Source organism: Pristiophorus japonicus, chromosome 4 (assembly GCF_044704955.1).
Source record: "Pristiophorus japonicus isolate sPriJap1 chromosome 4, sPriJap1.hap1, whole genome shotgun sequence".
NCBI classification, from domain to species: domain Eukaryota; kingdom Metazoa; phylum Chordata; class Chondrichthyes; family Pristiophoridae; genus Pristiophorus; species Pristiophorus japonicus.
In genome coordinates, this window is record NC_091980.1 from 277,667,227 (window position 1) to 277,687,162 (window position 19,936).

The 19,936-nt window shown below is 45.5% G+C and overlaps 1 protein-coding gene across 1 annotated transcript; it reads right to left on the reverse strand.

Moving 5' to 3' along the window:
* Positions 1 to 11,157: 11,157 nt before the first annotated feature.
* Positions 11,158 to 19,591, reverse strand: LOC139262366 (alpha-1-antitrypsin-like). The gene is made up of 4 exons (XM_070877555.1): positions 18,922 to 19,591; positions 16,032 to 16,302; positions 13,069 to 13,216; positions 11,158 to 11,529 (listed from the first exon to the last, which is right to left on the reverse strand). Exons 1-4 carry the CDS (start codon positions 19,589 to 19,591, stop codon positions 11,341 to 11,343), a joined length of 1,278 nt encoding a protein of 425 aa, XP_070733656.1. The 3' UTR covers positions 11,158 to 11,340.
* Positions 19,592 to 19,936: the final 345 nt, after the last annotated feature.

Below are 19,936 nucleotides of genomic sequence, written 5' to 3' on the forward strand. Positions count from 1 at the left end.
AGCAGGAGCATGGGGTTAAGAAAATGCACCAATACCTATTTGGGCTCCGGTTCGAGCTCGAGACCGACCACAAGCCGCTCATTTCGTTGTTCTCAGAAAGTAAAGGTATTAACACTAATGCTTCATTCCGCATCCAAAGATTGGCATTAACGTTATTTGCGTCTGATTATGTAATCCGCCACAGACCAGGAACTGTGCGGATGCCCTCAGTCGGTACCATTGCCCACCACCGGGGTGGAAATGGCGCAACGCACAGACTTGCTCCTTGTAATGGATGCTTTTGAGAGCAAGGGGTCACCCATCACGGCTCGCCAGATCAGGACCTGGACTAGCCAGGACCCCGTGCTATCACCAGTAAAAAGCCGTGTCCTCAATGGGAGCTGGTCGGCGGGCCCAGGGGAAATGCAAGACGAAATTAAGCCGTTCCACCAATGCAAGGCCGAAATGTCCATCCATTCGGACTGCCTCCTATGGGGGAATCGTGTAATTTTGCCAAAAAAACGGCAGGGAAACGTTTATACGCAACCTTCACAGTACCCACTCAGGCATAGTCATGATGAAGGCTATCGCCAGGTCGCACGTTTGGTGGCCCGGCATTGACTCGGATTTGGAGTCACGCATACACAAATGTAGCACTTGATCACAGTTGAGCAATGCACCAAGGGAGGCCACACTGAGTCTGTGGTCATGGCCCTCCAAACCGTGCTCGAGAGTCCACGTAGATTTCGCTGTCCCCTTTCTAGGAAAGATGTTCCTAGTAGCAGTGGATCCTTACTCTAAATGGATTGAATGTATAATAATGTCATCATGTATGTCCACTGCCACCATTGAAAGCTTCCGGGCTATGTTTGCCACCCATGTTAGTGACAATGGACCATGCTTCACCAGCTCGGAATTCAACGAGTTCATGACATGCAATGGCATCAAGCATGCCAGGTCTGCCCCGTTTAAGCCCACATCCAATGGCCAAGTGGAATGGGCAGTCCAAACCATCAAGCAGAGCTTGAAACGTGCGACGGACGGTTCCCTGCAGACCCGACTATCTCGGATTCTGCTCAGCTACCGGACACGACCCCACTCGCTGACCGGGGATCCCCCTGCAGAATTGCTAATGATGAGAGCACTCAAAACCAGGCTCTCCTTAGTCCACCCGGATCTCAATGATCATGTAGAAGCCTGGCGTCACCGGCATAACATGTACCACGATCGCGCGGCTGTACCACTTGACATTGAGGTTAATGACCCTGTATTTGTTCTTAATTACAGTCATGGTCCCAAATGGGTTGCTGGCACTGTGTTAGCCAAGGAGGGGAATAGAGCGTTTGTTGACAAACTTTTGAATGGACAAATGTGCAGAAAGCACTTGGATCAGACCAAACTGCGTTTCACTGACAACCAAGAACAGTTTGAAGAGGACATTACCATCAGTGATCCACCCACACACACCCAACCAGCAATTGACCTCGCGATCAACCACAAGGATGAACCCACCATGCCCGACAGTCCGATCAGACCAGCCACACCACAGTGCAGCAATGATCCGACCGACTCACCTGTGCCAGGACTTCAACTCAGGCAATCAACCCGGGAATACAGAGCCCCAGATCGCCTCAATCTATAAATAACTTGTACATAAGACTTTGGGGGAGAATGATGTTATGTATGTAAATATTACCAATGTGTAAGACTTGCCACTAGGGGGCACACCTGTGGCAGACCCAAGGGTCACCTGTGCACCCTGGGGCAAGCAGGTATAAAAGGCAGACTACCATGCTGCCTCCTACTCTGGAGTTACAATAACGAGAGCAAGGTCACAACAGTTTGAGCTTAAGATATACAGTCTTGTGGAGTTATTCTGAACATAACATGTCCTGTCTGCTTTTTCTCGAGATAGGGCATAAGTTAGAGCAGAGACCATCCATTCTTCACTGGCAGGAAGATTATGGGTCGTTGTGTCCAACAGAAACATTAATTGGAGATTCATCGTTTGCTCGTGGGGTGATTTTAGCCTGTAAACAATATTCTTAAGAGGGACTGGGGGTAATCTTCTGTCTACACTCTCAATCAATAAACACAATTGCACCAAGCTTGTCAATTCTCCGTCGATGATTCTTGCCGGGGGAAATCTGATTGATAACTGGTGCTGGACATCAACAACAACTAGTATTTATATAGCGCCTTTAATATAGTGAAACGTCCCAAGGCGCTTCACAGGAGTATTCGAGAGGGGCTGAACGGAGTCGTACTGTTCCTAATGTAACAGGCTCGAGGGGTTGAACGGCCTCCTGTTCCTAATGTAACATGCTCGAGGGGCTGAACAGCCTCCACCTGTTCCTAATGTAACAGGCTCCAGGGACTGAATGGCCTCCTCCTGTTCCTAATGGAACAGCTCGAGGGGTTGAACGGCCTCCTGTTCCTAATGTAACAGGCTCTAGGGACTGAGCGGCCTCCTCCTGTTCCTAATGTAACAGGCTCAAGAGGCTGAACGGGTTCCTGTTCCTAATGTAACAGGCTCGAGGGACTGAATGGCCTCCTCCTGGTCCAAATGTAACAAGCTCGAGCGGCTGAACAGCCTCCTTCTGTTACTAATGTAACAGGCTCGAGGGGCTGGACAGCCTCCTCCTGTTCTAATGTAACAGGCTCAAGGGGCTGGATGGCCTCCTGCTGTTCCTAATGTAACAGGCTCAAGGGGCTGAACGGCCTCCTCCTGTTCCTAATGTAACAGGCTCGAGGGATTGAATGGCTTCCTCCTGGTCCAAATGTAACAAGCTCGAGGGGCTGAACAGCCTCCTTCTGTTCCTAATGTAACAGACTCGAGGGGGCTGAACGGCCTCCTCCTGTTCCTAATGTAACAGACTCGAGGGGGCTGAACGGCCTCCTCCTGTTCCTAATGTAACAGGCTCGAGGGGCTGAACGGCCTTGTTCCTAATGTAACAGGCTCGAGGGGCTGAACAGCCTCCTTCTGTTCCTAATGTAACAGACTCGAGGGGGCTGAACGGCCTCCTCCTGTTCCTAATGTAACAGGCTCGAGGGGGCTGAACGGCCTCCTCCTGTTCCTAATGTAACAGACTCGAGGGGGCTGAACGGCCTCCTCCTGTTCCTAATGTAACAGGCTTGAGAGGCAGAATGGCCTTCTCCTGTTCCTAATGTAACAGGCTCGAGGGGCTGAACGGCCTTGTTCCTAATGTAACAGGCTCGAGGGGCTGAACAGCCTCCTTCTGTTCCTAATGTAACAGACTCGAGGGGGCTGAACGGCCTCCTCCTGTTCCTAATGTAACAGGCTTGAGAGGCAGAATGGCCTTCTCCTGTTCCTAATGTAACAGGCTCAAGGGAGCTGAATGGCCTCCTCCTGTTCCTAATGTAACAGACTCGAGAGGCAGAATGGCCTCCTCCTGTTCCTAATGTAACAGGCTTGAGGGGCAGAACGGCCTCCTCCTGTTTCTAATATTTCAGGCTCGAAGGGCTGAACGGCCTCCTCCTGTTCCTAATATAACAGGCTCGAGGGGCTGAACGGCCTCCTCCTGTTCCAAATGTAACAGGCTCGAGGGGCTGAACGGCCTCCTCCTCTTCCTAATATAACAAGCTCAAGGGGCTGAATGGCCTCCTCCTGTTCCTAATGTAACAGGCTCAAGGGAGCTGAATGGCTTCCTCCTGTTCCTAATGTAACAGGCTCAAGGGGGTGAATGGCCCCCTCCTGCTCCTAATTGTGCGGGCATTGATCGGGGATACGGTTTGCGAATGCCGCCCTTACCCGAGGAGCTGCTGGAATTGGAGGTGTTGGATTTGCTGCTCCGCACACTGGCCTGGCAGGGATTCGATCCGCACGGTCTCACACGCTTCCTGAACTTGGCTGCAGTGAGAAGGTTCGGCAAACTGTTAACCCTCTCCGCCCCAAAAATATTTCCCTCAGGCCCCAAAATGATTCAGAGTTAAAGGACTGTGCATCTCAACCGTCGACTGGATCTTGAAGCGTTTGCAACCTGTAATGAGAAAGGGAGCGGTGAGCAGTTTGACATCAATCCTTGGAAGGGATGTCCTTCCGAATGCACCCTCCCTCTCACTGTTTTATTTCCCCTGGCTTTTAATCTCTCCTTCAGTACCACCCCTCCGACAGTGTGGCGCTCCCTAAGTACCGCCCCTACGACAGTGCGGCACTCCCTCAGTACCGCCCCTCCGACAGTGCAGCGCTCCCTCAGTACCGCCCCTCCGACAGTGTGGCGCTCCCTCAGTTTCACCCCTCCAACAGTGCGGCGCTCCCTCAGTACTACCCCTCCGATAGTGCGGCGCTCCCTCAGTACCGCCCCTCCGACAGTGCGGCGCTCCCTCAGTACCATCCCTCCGACAGTGCAGCGCTCTCTCAGTACCGCCCCTCTGACAGCGCACTGCAGTGCTCCCTCAGCACTGCACTGGGAGGGTCAGCTTGGATTTTGTGCTCGAGTCTCTGGAATGGGACATGAACCCACAACCTTCTGACTCTGAGGCTAGGGTGCTGCCCACTGAGCCACAGCTGACACACCTTTACTACATCATATCTCAAACTTTAATTTCAAGACGTATCTGTTTAAAGACTCAGTTGATTTTGACTTTCCATCAATGTTTCCATTGACACGGAGAACATGAGATTCTCTGATATATACATGGACATGTCTAACTCTGACTATCTCCTTTCGTTAGCCCATCCCTTGCCCTGTGAGGTGGAATAGCACTTGGTTATGCACACTCGACCAGCTCCGCTGGGCAGGCCACATTGTCCGCATGCCCGACACGAGACTCCCAAAGCAAGCGCTCTACTCGGAATTCCTACACGGTAAACGAGCCAAAGGTGCTCCCTCAGTACCGCCCCTCTGACAGCGCAGTGCAGCGCTCCCTCAGTACCGCCCCTCTGACAGCGCAGTGCGGCGCTCCCTTAGTACCGCCCCTCCGACAGCGCAGTACGGCGCTCCCTCAGTACCGCCCTCCAACAGTGCGGTGCACCCTCAGTACCGCCCCTCCGACAGTGTGCTGCTCACTCAGAACTGCCCCTCCAACAGTGCGGCACTCCCTCAGTACAGTCCCTCTGACAGTACGGTGCTCCCTCAGTACTGCCCCTCTGACAGTGCGGCACTCCCTCAGTACTGCCCCTCCAACAGTGCGGCACTCCCTCAGTACTGCCCTTCTGACAACGCAGAGCGGCACTCCCTCAGTACTGTCCCTCCGACAGCGCAGTGTGGTGCTCCCTCAGTACCGCCCCTCCGACCGTATGGCGGGTGTTGATCCTGCAGGGAGAAACGATTGATAGTTACTTTGTAATAACCACAGATTCTGATGGTGCCATCTTCCTTGAGGACTGGAATAATCGGACTGGCCCACTCGTTGAATTCGATCAGCGAAATAATGCCCTCTCGTTGCAGCCGGTGCAGCTCGATCTCCACCTTCTCTCTCATCATGTACGGTATTGCTCTCATCTTGTGATGGATGGGTCGCTCCCCCGGAATTTGGTAGATCTGCACTTTTGCTCCTTGGAACTTCCCGATGCCTGGTTCGAACAGCGAGGGGAACTTGTTTAGGACCTGGGTACACGAAGTGTCGTCAACGGGCAAGAGCGCTCGGACCTCGTCCCAGTTCCAGCGCATCTTTCCCAGCCGAGCAGCATGGGGCCATCGCCCGGTACCACCCAGAGTGGTAACTTGTGCACAGCTCCATCGTAGGATGCCCTTACAATAGCACTGCCGATTACGGGAATCAGTTCCTTTGTATAAGTTCTCAGTTTAGTGCGAATGGGAGTCAGGACTGGCCTTGAGCCCTTAATGTACCACAATTTATCGAAAGTCTTTTTGTTCATAATGGACTGGCTCGCACCCATGTCCAACTCCATTGACACCGAGAGTCCATTTAATTCAACCTTCAGCATTATCGGGGGACACTTTGTGGTAAATGTGTGCACCCCATAAACCTCTGCCTTCTCGGTCTGAGGCTCTGGTTCGTCGTGATCCGCCGTGGATTTGTCGTCCTCTGCAACATGGTGGTTTGCAGGATTAACAGGGTTTGCAGTGCACCTGCACATATATTGGAGGTGTGCTATTGTTCCACACCCCTTGCAAACGTATCCTTTGAAGCGACATGAATGGAAACAATGATCACCTCTGCAGCGCCAACAAGATGTTAATGGCCTAGCATTCATCACCCTTGATGGTGGACTCTGAGACATCTGCGGACGTGCAGCTGCAGGCATGTGAGGCCTGCCCTACGATTCAAAAACAACATTACTTTGTTCACACTACTTGTAGCAGCACTCGTGTGCTGAGAGATTTGCTTGGTATTGTCACAGGTGGCAAAGAACGCCTGGGCTATCGCTGTGGCTTTACTCAAGGTTGGTTTCTCTACAGTTAAAAGTTTGCGAAGTATTACTTCATGGCCAATGCCAAATATAAAGAAGTCCTTGAGCGTGTGCTCCAAATGTCCTTCAAATTTGCAATGTCCTGCAAGGCGTCTTAGCTCGGCGACATAGCTTGTCACTTCCTAGCCTTCAGACCTCTTGTACGTGTAGAACCGGTACCTTGTCATCAGAACGCTTTCCTTCTGGTTAAGATGCTCCCGAACCAGTGTGCAAAGATCATCATATGATTTCTCTGTGGGTTTCACTGGAGCAAGCAAATTTTTCATGAGGCCATACACTGGTGCCCCACAAACGGTGAGGAGAATTGCCCTTTGTTTGGCAGCGTTCACTTCTCCTTCCAGCTCGTTGGCCACGAAGTATTGGTCGAGTCGCTCCACGAAGGTTTCCCAATCATCTCCCTCCGAAAATTTCTCCAGGATGCCCACTGTTCTCTGCATCATTACGGTGGGGTTCGTCATCTGTATCTTGTCGCCAGTTGTTATGTATTAAATAAAGAGTCTGACCAGATACTGTGAGCGCAAAGTAAAGTGTGACCTTAGTCTTTTATTACAGGTCTCCAGAGTGCCTCTCCAGCCTGTGAGGCCTCCTTAAGTGCAGGTGCTCCCAAGGGATTGTGGGATCCCTTGGGACTCCAGGGGATGAGCCCTCTGGTGGTTAAATAAGTATTTACAGGTTTACATATATAACATAGGCCTTATCCACATCGGGTATATTGAGACAGGCATTCATACCTGCACCAGAGTGATGCAGACTGTGTGAGAAGGCTGCGTTGCCGCAAAGAAGTTAATAAAAGCAGACCTGCACCCTAGAAGCGTCAGAGGACTGCTTTGTCAGTTTTTTCGGCGCACAATTTAGGCTGCAACACCCCCCCCCCCACCCCCCGAAGTTAAAGGACAGGCTGTGCGGCACCAATTAAAGAAAATAGAATGGGGAAACTTGCTACTTTTTATTTTGTAGTCGGGGCCAAAAAAAAAGGGTCTTAACTCGTGCAATACGCCAAAAAATGGAATTGGGGAAAATTGAGCACTATGAACCGAAAAGAACTAATTTAAATTTTGTGCAATGTCAAATTTATCTATTTTAGTAAAAATTGAAAATTTTAAGACATTTTTTAAAGTTTGTTAATCTATATTTCAGGTGTGCCTTTTTCCCATGTGAAAGAGAAATGTTTGTTTTGCTCTCTCTAACATTTTTTTAAAAGTTAGAATTTTAGGAGCTTGTTCACTGTGAGAATTCTGCATTTTGATTCAGTGCTTAGACAGCTTTTTGACGTTGATTTGAATTACACGTTGGAAACGCCAAACTTCTCGTCACAGAGATTGCAAGATCTTTGTGCGAAGCTCACTTCGGGGCCAGCAGAAAACGCCTTTGCTCCACAGTTGACTGCAAATTCCGGCCATTGCAGTTTCATCATCCAAGTATACTTTGCTGAATTGTTCTGTTGCTATGACTTTCAAAAGACTTTTGATAAAGTACCACATAATAGAATTGTTAGCTAAAATTGAAGCCCAAAGGTCAAAAGAGGTAGCATGGGTATGAAATTGGCTAAGGGACAAAAAGCAAAGAAGTAGTAGTGTACGTTTGTTTTTCAGACTGCAGGGAAGCATACAGGCCTTGGTAGTAGGACCATTGCTCTTTTGATACATATTAATGACCTGGTCTTGGGCATACAGGGCATAATTTCCAAGTTGGCAGATTGCACAGTTACGTGAAGAGACTAGAGGAGTTGGGATTGTTCTCCTTAGAGTAGCAATGGTTTAGAGATTTCAGAGTTGTTCAAAATCATGAATAGCTTTGATAGAGTAAGTAAGGAGAAACTGATTTCAGTGGCAGAGATTTAAGGTAATTGGTAAAAGAACCAAAGGTGAGATGTGGCAAAAAAATTTTACGGAGCAAGTTGTTATGATCTGGATGCGCTGCCTGAAAGGGTAATGGAAGAAGATTAAATAATAATTTTTGAAAGGGAATTGGATAAACACTTGAAGGCGAAAATAGTGCAGGGCTGTGGGGAAAGGCCAGGCAAGTGGGACTAAATGGCGAGCTCCTTCAAAGAGCCAGCACAGGCACGATAGGCCAAATGGCCTCTCTCTGTGCTGTAAATCATTCTATGATTCTATGATAGTGCTAGGTACACAAATCCAGGATATTGACCCAGCGATGGTTAAATAATGGTGATATATGTCCAGGTGAGGATGGTATGTGACTGGCAGGGCAACTTGGCGATGATGGTGTTCCCACGATAATGCTTATTTAGACCTTCTTGGTGGTAGATGTTGCAAGGGAGGGAGATGTTGCTGAAGTAACTTGGCGAGTTGTTGTAGTGCATCCTATAGATTGTACGTACTGCACCTACAGTGTACTGAGGATGGAGAGGGTGGATATCAAGTCGAGTGGTTTGGTGCTGTTTGAGTGAATTGCTCTGTCTTGGATGGTGAAACTCCTTGTGTGTTGTTGCGGCTGCACCTATCCAGGCGAATAATGAGTCGTCCATCACGCTATGACTTTGAGGAGCCAGGACGTGAGCCACTTGTCACAGAATACTCAGTTATTTGAATAGTCATGGTGCTGATATCACAAATCCAGTTAAACTTCTAGCCAATGATTTAAAACTGAAATGAGGAGAAATTTCTTCTCTCAGAGGGTTGTAAATCTATGGAATTCTCTGTCCCAGAGAGCTGTGGAGGCTGGGTCATTGAATATATTTAAGGCAGAGATTGACGGATTTTTGAGCGATAAGGGAGTAAAGGGTTATGGGAGTGGGCAGGGAAGTGGAGTTGAGTCCATGATCAGATCAGCTATGATCTTATTGAATGGCGGAGCAGGCTCGAGGGACTAAATGGCATACTCCTGCTCCTATTTCTTCTGTTATGTTCTTATGTTCTCTTATATTTTTATGTTGATAGTGGTGCAGTTGAAGATTGGGAGAATGGCTGGTCTTTTTCTTGTTCAAACTGATCATTGCCTGGCACTTAAGTGGTACAAATGTTACCTGTCACTTGTCAACCCAAGCCTAGATGCTATCCAGCTCCTGCTGTAAGCTATCATGAGCTGCTTCATTATTGGAGGAGCTGTGAATGAAGTTAACCACTGTAAAATTATCAGCAAATAACCCCCCTTACGATGGAGACAAGGTCATTGAAGTGGATGGAAATGGTTAGGCTGAGGGACTTTATCTGAGGAACTCCTGCTGCAATACCATGGGCTGCAATGATTGATCTCTAACTACCACAAGCATCTATCTTTTGAGTAACTGGAGAGTTTTTGTTTTGATCCCATTTTGCTTAGGGTCCTTGGTGCCATACTTGGTTGAATGTTGCCTTAATGTTGGGGGCAGCTAATCTCATCTATCTGCTGATATTCAACTCTTGCATCTGCATCTGGATCAAGGCTGTGATGAGGTCTGGAACTGAGAGATTCTGATGGAACCTGAAGTGTGAGATTTTAAAGTGAGTTTTAACTTGGGACCATTACCATTTTGTTTTCATCTTTACAGGCTAGGCAGATCATTTTCACATCCTCGTTGAAAATTGTTTTCTGACTTCTAGCACTGCTTAGGTTGTGAGTGAATGTCAGTAATTTAATTGCACTGTGTATAGGGCTTTGAATTTTCTCATTCAGTCCAGCTGACATAGGTAAGATTAATGCTCCAGTCTGGCTGTGACCAAAGTGATATTACTTTCAACCTAAATCCCCGAGCTCATAAGAAGAGGTGCTTTCCATTTAATGGTAAGTAGCTGTAATCTATTTAAAGTCTAGCCGACACTTCATAAGATAGTATTTGTGAATATGTTGCTCAAACCCCAGATACCTTGAAGTTCTCCTTATTACAGGATCACAGTCATATCAATAATCTTCATTTAGCATTGATTCCTCAAAAGGTTTGCAGAAAGAATGTTATGCAGAGTGAGGAGATATAGGTTGAGGTCGAGGCATATTGTCAGGACAATTGAGGAGTACCTTTGAACGCATCATACCATTTGGTCATTCTTAATGTCATCACTCGGGATATTATGGTTACAAAAGTACAACTACTGTTATTCCCCATTTTGGTATGCACATAGCATAATATATATGTATATATTTCTGCATAAAGTATCTAGTATTTTTAAAGAGCACTGGCTTCATGAAAAATATTTGTAATGTTTTCCTTTTTTTACGAACCCACAACACGATGACATATATTTGATTTTCCAATAATGGGGATAAATGGGGTTAAGGTGGACCAGTAGGCAGGCTTGTTGTACCTGCAGCATAGTGGACTGGCATGGTCTAAGTATTCCATGGGAGCCCCTTCATTTAAATTGAATAAGCAATAGGCCCAGTGAAGACATATCCCAGAGAGCTTAACCTGTAACATCGTTGGCCAGAGGTATTAAAATCCAGGAAAGGAACAGCTCTTGAGCAGCTACAGACAGCCATTGCTGCCGCAGGCACACCACAACCTAATTTGTGCACAGAAAATTGCCAGATGCGAATTCAGGCACATTGGGACTTTGGCCTTTGCGGCCATGGACCTCATTTCCAAACCTCAACCAACTTTACTCTGCCAGTAGAGCCTCATAAAATGGATCCAACTGTATAAAAAGGCATCAACATGTCACATAGAAAATACATCGTCCTATTGAAAATGATGATCAGCTCTTGTGACTCAACAAATAAAAGAAAATAAGTTTAGCAGACACTACTTCATGAGGAGGTTTGAACAAAAACGCTGCAAACGACACTTTAAAAGTTCAGATGCATTATCTACTTTAATGTAAATTATATTAAACAACCGTGTACTAGGCTTTTTACAAAGGATGATAAACAATGTCTATATTTGATGCACTTGGTTATTAATGAAGAAAGCTTTATTTGGCTAACCTTCAAACTATTTAAACGTTAACTGCTGTTAGAAGTAACTTCATTGTTTTCCATTTATTAATGTTACATTTTTTTGTGAATGAGTGGAGTTTGCGCCAGTATTAAACAGTGGGGTTCATCACTCTTCCTGCAAACAGGACACTCTTGGTGCTGTGATCAGCAATTAATAGTAAGAAGGGTCTGTTAAATTTAAGCTGAGGAGGCATTGACATTGGCATTAAACCAATTCCTGTAACTGCTGTCGCTTCCGTTCCTCTTTCATCAACATCCAGCACGGCCTCATGAACCATCTACAAGAACAAGGAACCATGACATCTGATTAATAGAAATGACATACCTTTGAACAGCTTAATGCATGTTCTTTAATAGTTAGTTTAATATTAAATCAGTGGTGGTGAAATTCATTATCGTTCCGCCCCTCTCGAGAAATTCGGGTTACCGCCCCCAGAAGGAAGCGGAGCACTAAATCAAATGCTTCACCTCCTTTCAGGGGTGCTAACGGGGCGGACACCTCAGCAGCACTGCACACTGGGCCAAGCAGTGCTGCCGCGTGCCAGGGGCTCTTGCCTCACTTAAAGGGACGGGCCCACGCTGCCGACTCTGCAGAAAGAAAACGGACCTACCTGGACCACCAGGGAGTGAGGGTGCCGCGTGATCAGCCCAGCACTCAAGCAGAGGGACAGGCTGAGCGATCGCGGCCGGGACCCTGCGAAGAAAACGGAGCAGCAGCAGGAAATACAAGGTGAGTTTTGTTTTCGCCCAGCTACCTGGCCTTTAATTTTCGCCCCGCCCGATCCACACCTCCTGCAGCTGTTGGTGCTTCCGCCTGGCGCTGCTGCAGGGGGCAGAAGTGAATTTTGGGGGGGCGCGGTGCTAACGGGGCAATGCGTGTGGCGATGCTCGTGGTGATGATGTCACGATCTCCGGGCGCAGGAGATCGGGGCGCAATGCTGTAGCACCGCCACTAAACTTCTGCCATGCCAGTGTCGTGCCCGGGCGGTAGGTATTTGCACCCCGTTCGGGAGGCGCAAAAGCGGCAAATTTCTAGCCCAGTGTTTATAATCCAGCAATTAAAAAAACAGCTGGTTTAAATAACAATTCTATCATTCCTTAGGTCGTTACAGACCTGCCATGCTTGAATTGTCCAATCGTGCACCACCAAATTCTTTGCCAGTGTTACACCAGTCCAAGAAATGGGATAAAATATTGAATATTTGGATAGAACAAATGATTACGATAAATGTCGACAATGTATCAATCTCTATTTTTTTTTAAAAGAACCTCGCTCCTTTGCTCTATTCTGCTCTGTCACCATGGCAAACATCGGGGTCAGGTATTCCTCGGAGATGCTCCCGTTCCGCCGGCGTTACTATGCCAGAAGGGCAACAGGGACCCCGTCTACGCAGCTCTTAACTCTATGAACATCGGGACTGTCCAAGATTCAGTGGTCATTCTTTCACTGTAGCCACTAACCTCGCTTCATTGTGACTGTTATTGATACTAATAGGGCCAGCACTGCTTTGAACTTTCCTTTCTCCTAAGTTGCAAATATACCCTCGTCTTGAACACAGTATTCAGAACCTCTGGCAATAGCCATTTAAGTTGACTTTAGACAGTGCAGAGTAAAATAATTCTGGAGTGGTACGCAGAAAGATGAGGTGCACAAGAGAAAGATCACAAAAAAACTTAACAAGGTTTAATTGTGTCTTCTAATGATGATTATTCACATCTGAAACATTCCAACAATTTGTCCAGATTTCACGATCTTTTGTTAGTTTAATAAAAATTCAATATTACGTGCTTTTCTGTTAATCATGAAAGTGTTTTACCTTTGATACTTTTAGTGGTACAGATTTAGTTATTTTGGAGAGGTTTGCATTATTAGTGAAGACATCTACGATACCCATTGCCATCAGTAGGTTCTTGAGCTGGTAGGATGACTTCAACGACAACTTTGGGAGGCGCAGATCCACAGTCCTATTACAAACATAGTGTCAGAAAGATATTACTTCACTCATCATATTCTCTAAAATTGTACACTTGGCTTATTAAGTTTTAATTTTTTAATTTTAATCTTTAATGTATATATTCCCAGTTTTCATCCATTGACACCATTTTTCACAAGGCAGTGGTGATTCCTGCTGAAACATGGTTCCAGGGTGCCATTGGTATTTTCCCGACTAGCCGATCTTTATGTTTGAACAGTCTCAGTAAATGTTTCACCACCGAGAACGTCACAGAGAAATCGGATCATGTGATGTTCTCACTCATTGCCCATACACTTGTTTTCCAGCAGGGGGTCACAGGATAGCAACCAGGAGCAGGAAGTCCATTTGCATTTTTGCTCCCTCGCTCAGAGACTCTAGGAACAGTACTTGTTAAAATGGATTCAATTTACCATCCAAAAAGTTTTAAATTTAAAGCTGTTGTCAGCAAAAGTGTGTTTTTAAGTTTAGTTCTGATATCCAATGTATACTAATTCGAAGAACATAAGAAAGAGGAGCAGGAGTAAGCTATATGGCCCACCGATAAGATCAGGGCTCAACTTCGACATCAACTCCACTTTGCTGTCCTATCCCCATATCCCTTGATTTCCTTAGTGCCCAAAAACTTAGCGATCTCAGTCTTGAATATATTCATCGACTGAGCATCCACAAACCCTTGGGACAGAGAATTCCAAAGATTCACAACTCTCTGAGTGAAGAAGTTTCTCCTCATCTCAACAAGAAAGTTCCTTTGACTCATCTAGCTTATTCCTTCCATCCAATTACAGTTTATTGGGCCATAATTTGGTCTCAGCGGTGAACGAATGGCACCAGCAGTTAGTTGCACTTGCCCATAGATTTTCTTTGGGGTTTTGCACTGGAACGTACTTTAAATTAAAGCCAAAAAGCCCAACACTCTTTACAGGGGATTTGGGACCTTTGTGACCAAGGAAAGCAACTGTGTGGCTCTTTAACCAATCAGATTGAAGAATCATTAATGAGCAGCGCAGAGTCTTAACCAGGAAGTGTCAGTTAGAACATCGAATACAATGTCAAATCAGGTACAGAAAGTGAAATAATGAGAGGGAAAGAAATATTGGATTAAGAGAGATTAAAAAAAAGATAGAAAGAAAAGGTTTTAAAATTATTTAAATGTTTGTATTTTTTTAAATCTCCAACAATAATTAAAATCTGAAGGAATGAGAATCCACACTTGTAAAAGTTAATTTTCATTGCCAGAGAGATTGTTTGCCAATAATTAAGACTTATCACACCATTAATAGGGTATTTACACTGGAATGGACAAGCCCTAACTTTTTATGGCAAGTTTAGTCCATATCTATGATGTAAGTACAGCAACTTCATGCCATTCAATGTATTCGAATGGTGCATCAGACAGTAAGATGCTGTTTTCAGGAAGTTTTTGGAGGAACATCGCATCTCAGACAGCAACTTCGGATTTCCTCTTTCAACTAAGCATGTATGGTCGCTAGAAGTTGATGTCTGAGTTCCACGTAAATAATGGTGAGTGCCGTTAGCCTCATTGTTATTTCTACAGCGTGGCAGCCCCGACCTGCGAGAAACCATCAGCGGCAGATAGGGGCCATAAAAGGAGCAGCAGGCGGCGGCCATGGGCAGCCTGGCGGCATACCACTGCAAGATACAGCGCGAGCTGGTGCAAGAGGGCGACTGCAGCGAAGAGGGACGTCAGCAAGGTCCAGGTCGGTGATTGGAGCATGAGCAGGAGCGGCGAGGTCAGGCGAAGGAGTGGTGAGAGATTGTTGAGGGATGTGATCGTGTCCCAGGAGAGACGCAATTTAGGGGCCAGAAGAGGCTTGGGCCATGGGGCAGCACGGGCTAGCCCACACTGCGATATGTGTGCGCGTGCAGCAGAGCAGGTCTCCAGTCGTCTTGGTTAACCCTTGCCACTGGACCAAGACCTCGCTCTGTCAAGCCCGTGTGGTGGCTGGTGCGCAACGGTCACCACACGTTAAAAAAGTCCACACACAGGCATCTTCCACCCTACACTATGTAGTTCGGGAACTGGAATACTAGGTCCTTCATTGAAACACCTGTGAAGTCATCCTTTTTTGGCATGGAAGCAAGTCATCCTCGTTCCGAGGGGCTGCCTATGATGTTGATATTTCTACAGGAAAATCTGACCCATTATCTGCCTCCTTGAGCGTCTGCTAGAATTCTCACATTGCAAAGACTTGCGGATGATGTCACCTTATTGTAGAACTCGCTAAAACCAACCACCTCCACCCAATAAACCACACAACCTTTTTTCTTCATATTATCTGTGAATATATCATCCCAGTATTGTACATCACTGTTCTGCAGGAAGACCACCAGAATTTGGGTATTTTTGACTATTTTCTAGTCATCTGATGGATTCCCTTCCTTTATGGTGTATAATGGAGGTTGAACTGTGATACAATTTAGCAGTGTAAAGGACTCTCCCCAACTTACTCAGGAGGGTCAGTAACCATTGATAAAACTCTCCTGACCAGAACTAATGAATCCAAAATTCCACAACATAAAATAGTTATTTGAAAGTATAGGTCACCTTTCACTAATGGAAATATAAACTCTGTCCCCTCTCAGTTTTTTTTCACTTTCAGACCTCCTTTGCTGAATCTTGAGGCACTAAGAGAATGCAATCTAAAAGAAGTTGATGACTAAAGTAGAACTACCACGAAACAATGTTTTTTTTTAACTTCTTGTAGCTGATTGTAATACACCACCTCTGTGCAGCTAAAAAAATAATGGCATTTAACTTAATTTCACTGATGCGATAAGCTTACCCAATCCGTAATGAATTTATTAAGTTTTGAAAATTGGTAATGGTCAGATTTTGTTCCACCCCTGCCAATTTTCCCGGGTCTGGTAGTATCAACACCAGGGAAGCATTTCCTTTATATGGAACCAAAATCACAGAACTGGAAAGATCTTCATCGTAATTCATAGCAAATCTTCCTTTCCTCTTCATCATTTGAACTTTAACTGTTGTTGTATCATCTACATGAAAGTTATCTTCATAAGTGTTCTGAGGATCAAAAGGTTTCACCCATTTACCTAAAAGAATCAAATAGAGATGATGAGACACTGTACTGAACTGTTTACTCACTTGTATGAAGATATAAGGGCATTTTCCTCAGTCCATTAACATTAATGAAAAGATTGTTTTCAAAACCCTCCATGGCCTCGACCCTCCCTATCTGTAACCTCCTCCACCCCTACAACCCTCTGAGATCTTTGTGCTCCTCCAGATCTGGCCAATTGGACTGCTCCGATTTTCAACGCTCCACCATTGGTGGCCGTGCCTTCAGTGGTTTGCTGCCATGCTGCCCATGGCTCTAAGCTCTTGAATTCCCTCCCTACACCTCTCCGCCTCTCTACCTCCTTAAAACCTACCTCGCCTGTCCTAATATCTCCTTATGTGGCTCGGTGTCAAATTTTGTTTGTTAACGGTCCTGTGGAGCACCTTGGGATGTTTTACCACGTTAAAGATGCTGTATAACTGCATGTTGTTGTTGTTGATTTCCTATTATTCACAAAGGGAGGAAACTAAACCGCATAGAAATGCTTTAAAAATCTCATGGCAAATTATTTATTTTTTGCCATTTCTACTAATTTAGTTATGATCGTTAAAATTCACAGTGCTTTTTTTTCTTTTTCCCTCAGATCTCATTGCAGGAAGTTGAGTGTGAGTGCTTCCCAAAACAAAAAGTTCAGGCTTACCAAAGAGCCATTCTAAGACTGGTCAACAGGACATGCCCAAAGGAATGGCCCAAGGAGGATTTTCCCTTCCTTGTTTTAAAGAAACAACTAGTCTCTACTGAACGCTCTCACATGGCGATGATGAGGCTGAGATCAGGAGCTCAACAGCAGTTGTGGCTGCACATCCCGTCATATTGATATTTATAAGAAAACTTTTTGACTTTTAAGAAAACAGCTATTTACCTCACAGATATCAGTGAGATGGGTGTGCCTGCTTCTCACAACAATTCTGGGTAACAGATGACCACTATTAGCCACTTAGTGCTGGACAATTTCTAAAGCTATCAGCAAGCTGGCCAAGATGAGTGAACGCACAAGCACCCATGCACATGCTGGGATGCTGCTGGAAGCATAACTCACCGCTAGCTGCACTGTGGGATTGTACATGTTTGCATGAACACGTTCAGATACGTGTTTGAAGGGCCCCGCAAACGCTTTGATCACGTGCTGGGAGGATGGCACAGGGTCGTGACGCCAGGGTGAGAAAGCGGCTCGACCGACAGGGAGCGCTCGTTACACAGTGAGTGAGAGCTGAGGGCTTCTGTGAGGAGCTCGGCCCAGCCGTTGAGATTAATTCGCAAGAACTTAATCAGTGTCGGTTTTATAAAGAGGAGCGGGCTTGAAATTACCTCTGGTTGCGGACCCCTGGAAAGTCTCTATGGACCCTTGTTTGAGAACCACTGCATTAGTGGACATGAGTACACAACAAAAATGTCCCAAATTAATCATTACTGGGCATTAACACTGCAATCTCACTCAGAAGGGCCAACAAATGGCAAGTGAGTGAAGTAGAACATTCCCACTGATGCTGGAGGGGGGGCTTTCTGAATGTTTCATTTCCCAAAACAACTATTCTCAGCCTTTCTAAGTGAAACTGCCATCCATCAAAATCGGGAGTTTACTGTTGCTGGCCAATATCTAGTTGTATTATTAGCCTGACCTGGGGAGTAGCACTTATAAGAAAGAATTGGATATCATGATCCTTGCACATGTCCTCATTTGTGCTTCAGCAATTTTCTGAAAGGTGGACCTTAATGGGATGAGACTGGCTGCAAATCTATGAGTCTATTTGGCAATTGTTAAGTGAACGCATAGATAAATATTTGAAGCAATTCCCCTCACAATGCAAACTTGATGTATCCCTTCTCCTAAATAAAATAATAACTTATGCTACACCGGCCCTTTCAGCTGCCTAAAAAACATTTAGTTTTCTTGGACAGTATTTTTATTTTGAAACTTAACCAGCTGGCTAAGCCTAGACTGGTTTTACTTTTAAAGCAGACATGCTTCCTTCCTGCCTCATTCAAGTCCTAGTGGATGTAACCCTGAACGTGAGTTTCATTCTCCTTCTGCCCATAGGAAGCTTGACTTCTGGCAACACCCCTCTCCAGCTGGTTGGTCAGTAGAGCTGTCAGTTGAACTGCTTGCTCTCTCTCCCTCCCACCCCCACCCACCCATCCTCATTCAGTTTGGGCCCCTTTGGAACGAGCTAGTGCAAAGCCTCTGAACGATATTCAAAACCTGAAAGTGACCCCTAACCCCAACCCTGACCATACCGTGGTCAACTGGTTGAAAATCTAAACTCGGCGGTCATTAACTCATCTGTGTTCATTTATTAACCAGATGTTGCTGCACTAAAGTTTATAAGATAGCTTTAATGGGAAACAATGCATTTTGATCAGGTTCAATCTTTTAGATGTCTAATTAATCCTTCTAAAGATTAATATCTCATCAATACAACTTAATGCAGCGTAAATTTCCTTTTGCATTACCAATCCTCAAATTACAATATTATAAAAAGTTCTATCCCCAAAGAAGTTAAACTCAAAAAAGTCCAAGACATTTTCCTACTCGAGATGTGGAAGCTATACTTTCCTTTTTTTCAAATACCTTGTCACACAAAAAACATGTTACCTTTGAACATGACATAATTAATAAGTATCATCACGGTGTTCCGATCAAGGTGTTTAATAAATTCTTGAATTTTGCCATTTGTTTGCTTTCTCACGGAAGTGTTGATCTTTTTTTTCGCTTTGTCTATCGCTCTGAAATCGACACTCATTACCTCTGCCTTGTAAAACTGCCTCGCGTCCTCAATGAATTTCTTTTGAAGTACCAGTCCCTGCTGGACGTACAGAGAGTTCCCCATCATCAAATGCAGTTCACTATTTACACCGGTTAACTCTTGCAGGAGGTATTTGAACGTCGCATGGACTTCTGCTGCATCATTATGGGTCATGTTGCTGAACCCGAGAACCCGGAGAAGCTGATCTCGAGTGTTATGTTTTGCGCCCAGAGACAGCGCCGTCAGGGCGGCAGAGATGCTTATTGGAGAGAAGAAAATATTCTTGGAAGTTGAGCTTGGCTGAGAGGCAATCTGCCTGTAGAGACGCAAGGCAAAATGTATGTTTGCAGCGGAAAGTTTGAGTAAAGACAGTTGTCTGTTTTGATTGTTTTTATTTTTTGAACCGGTTTGAACGTGCTGAGTTGCAGCTTTCAATGTAGACATTTTTTCATGAGCACTGAATATTTCACCGCAGAGCACCGTGACCAGTAACAAAGCAACAGGAATCAGCTTCCCCATCTTGAACCTGAAAAGCAAAGAACAAACTTGTATTGCAGTGTTTTGAGATTGTTCAATGTCCGAGCTGTCGTCATCTAAGTCACGCTTAAGCTCTGTACAATCTTAATAATGACGTGTTATTACATCTAGCAAGCTAACTGAGTTCTAAAGCGGTCTGAATATTGCCAACTCTAAAACAGCTTAGTAAGCAGCTTCTTACTTGAAGTCCGAACGTCGTTGCAGTGTCCTTCTACCTAAAATGAAGCAGACCGTTCTTACTGTGGCTTTCTTCTCCCTTCTACATGCTCCTTGGTGTTTAAAGCCAATTTATACTGCAGCAAATGTAAACAGATCAGTTATGTATTA

Bases quoted from the DNA above. Each gene is read 5' to 3' on its own strand.
- LOC139262366 (XM_070877555.1), bottom strand. From the start codon at position 19,591: ATGGGGAAGCTGATTCCTGTTGCTTTGTTACTGGTCACGGTGCTCTGC. The intron at 16,303-18,921 runs GTAACATGTTTT...TGATTCTTTTAG, and splicing joins TAATTATGTCATGTTCAAAG to GTAAATGGGTGAAACCTTTT. The intron at 11,530-13,068 runs GTAAAACACTTT...TTGTTCTTGTAG, and splicing joins TACCACTAAAAGTATCAAAG to ATGGTTCATGAGGCCGTGCT.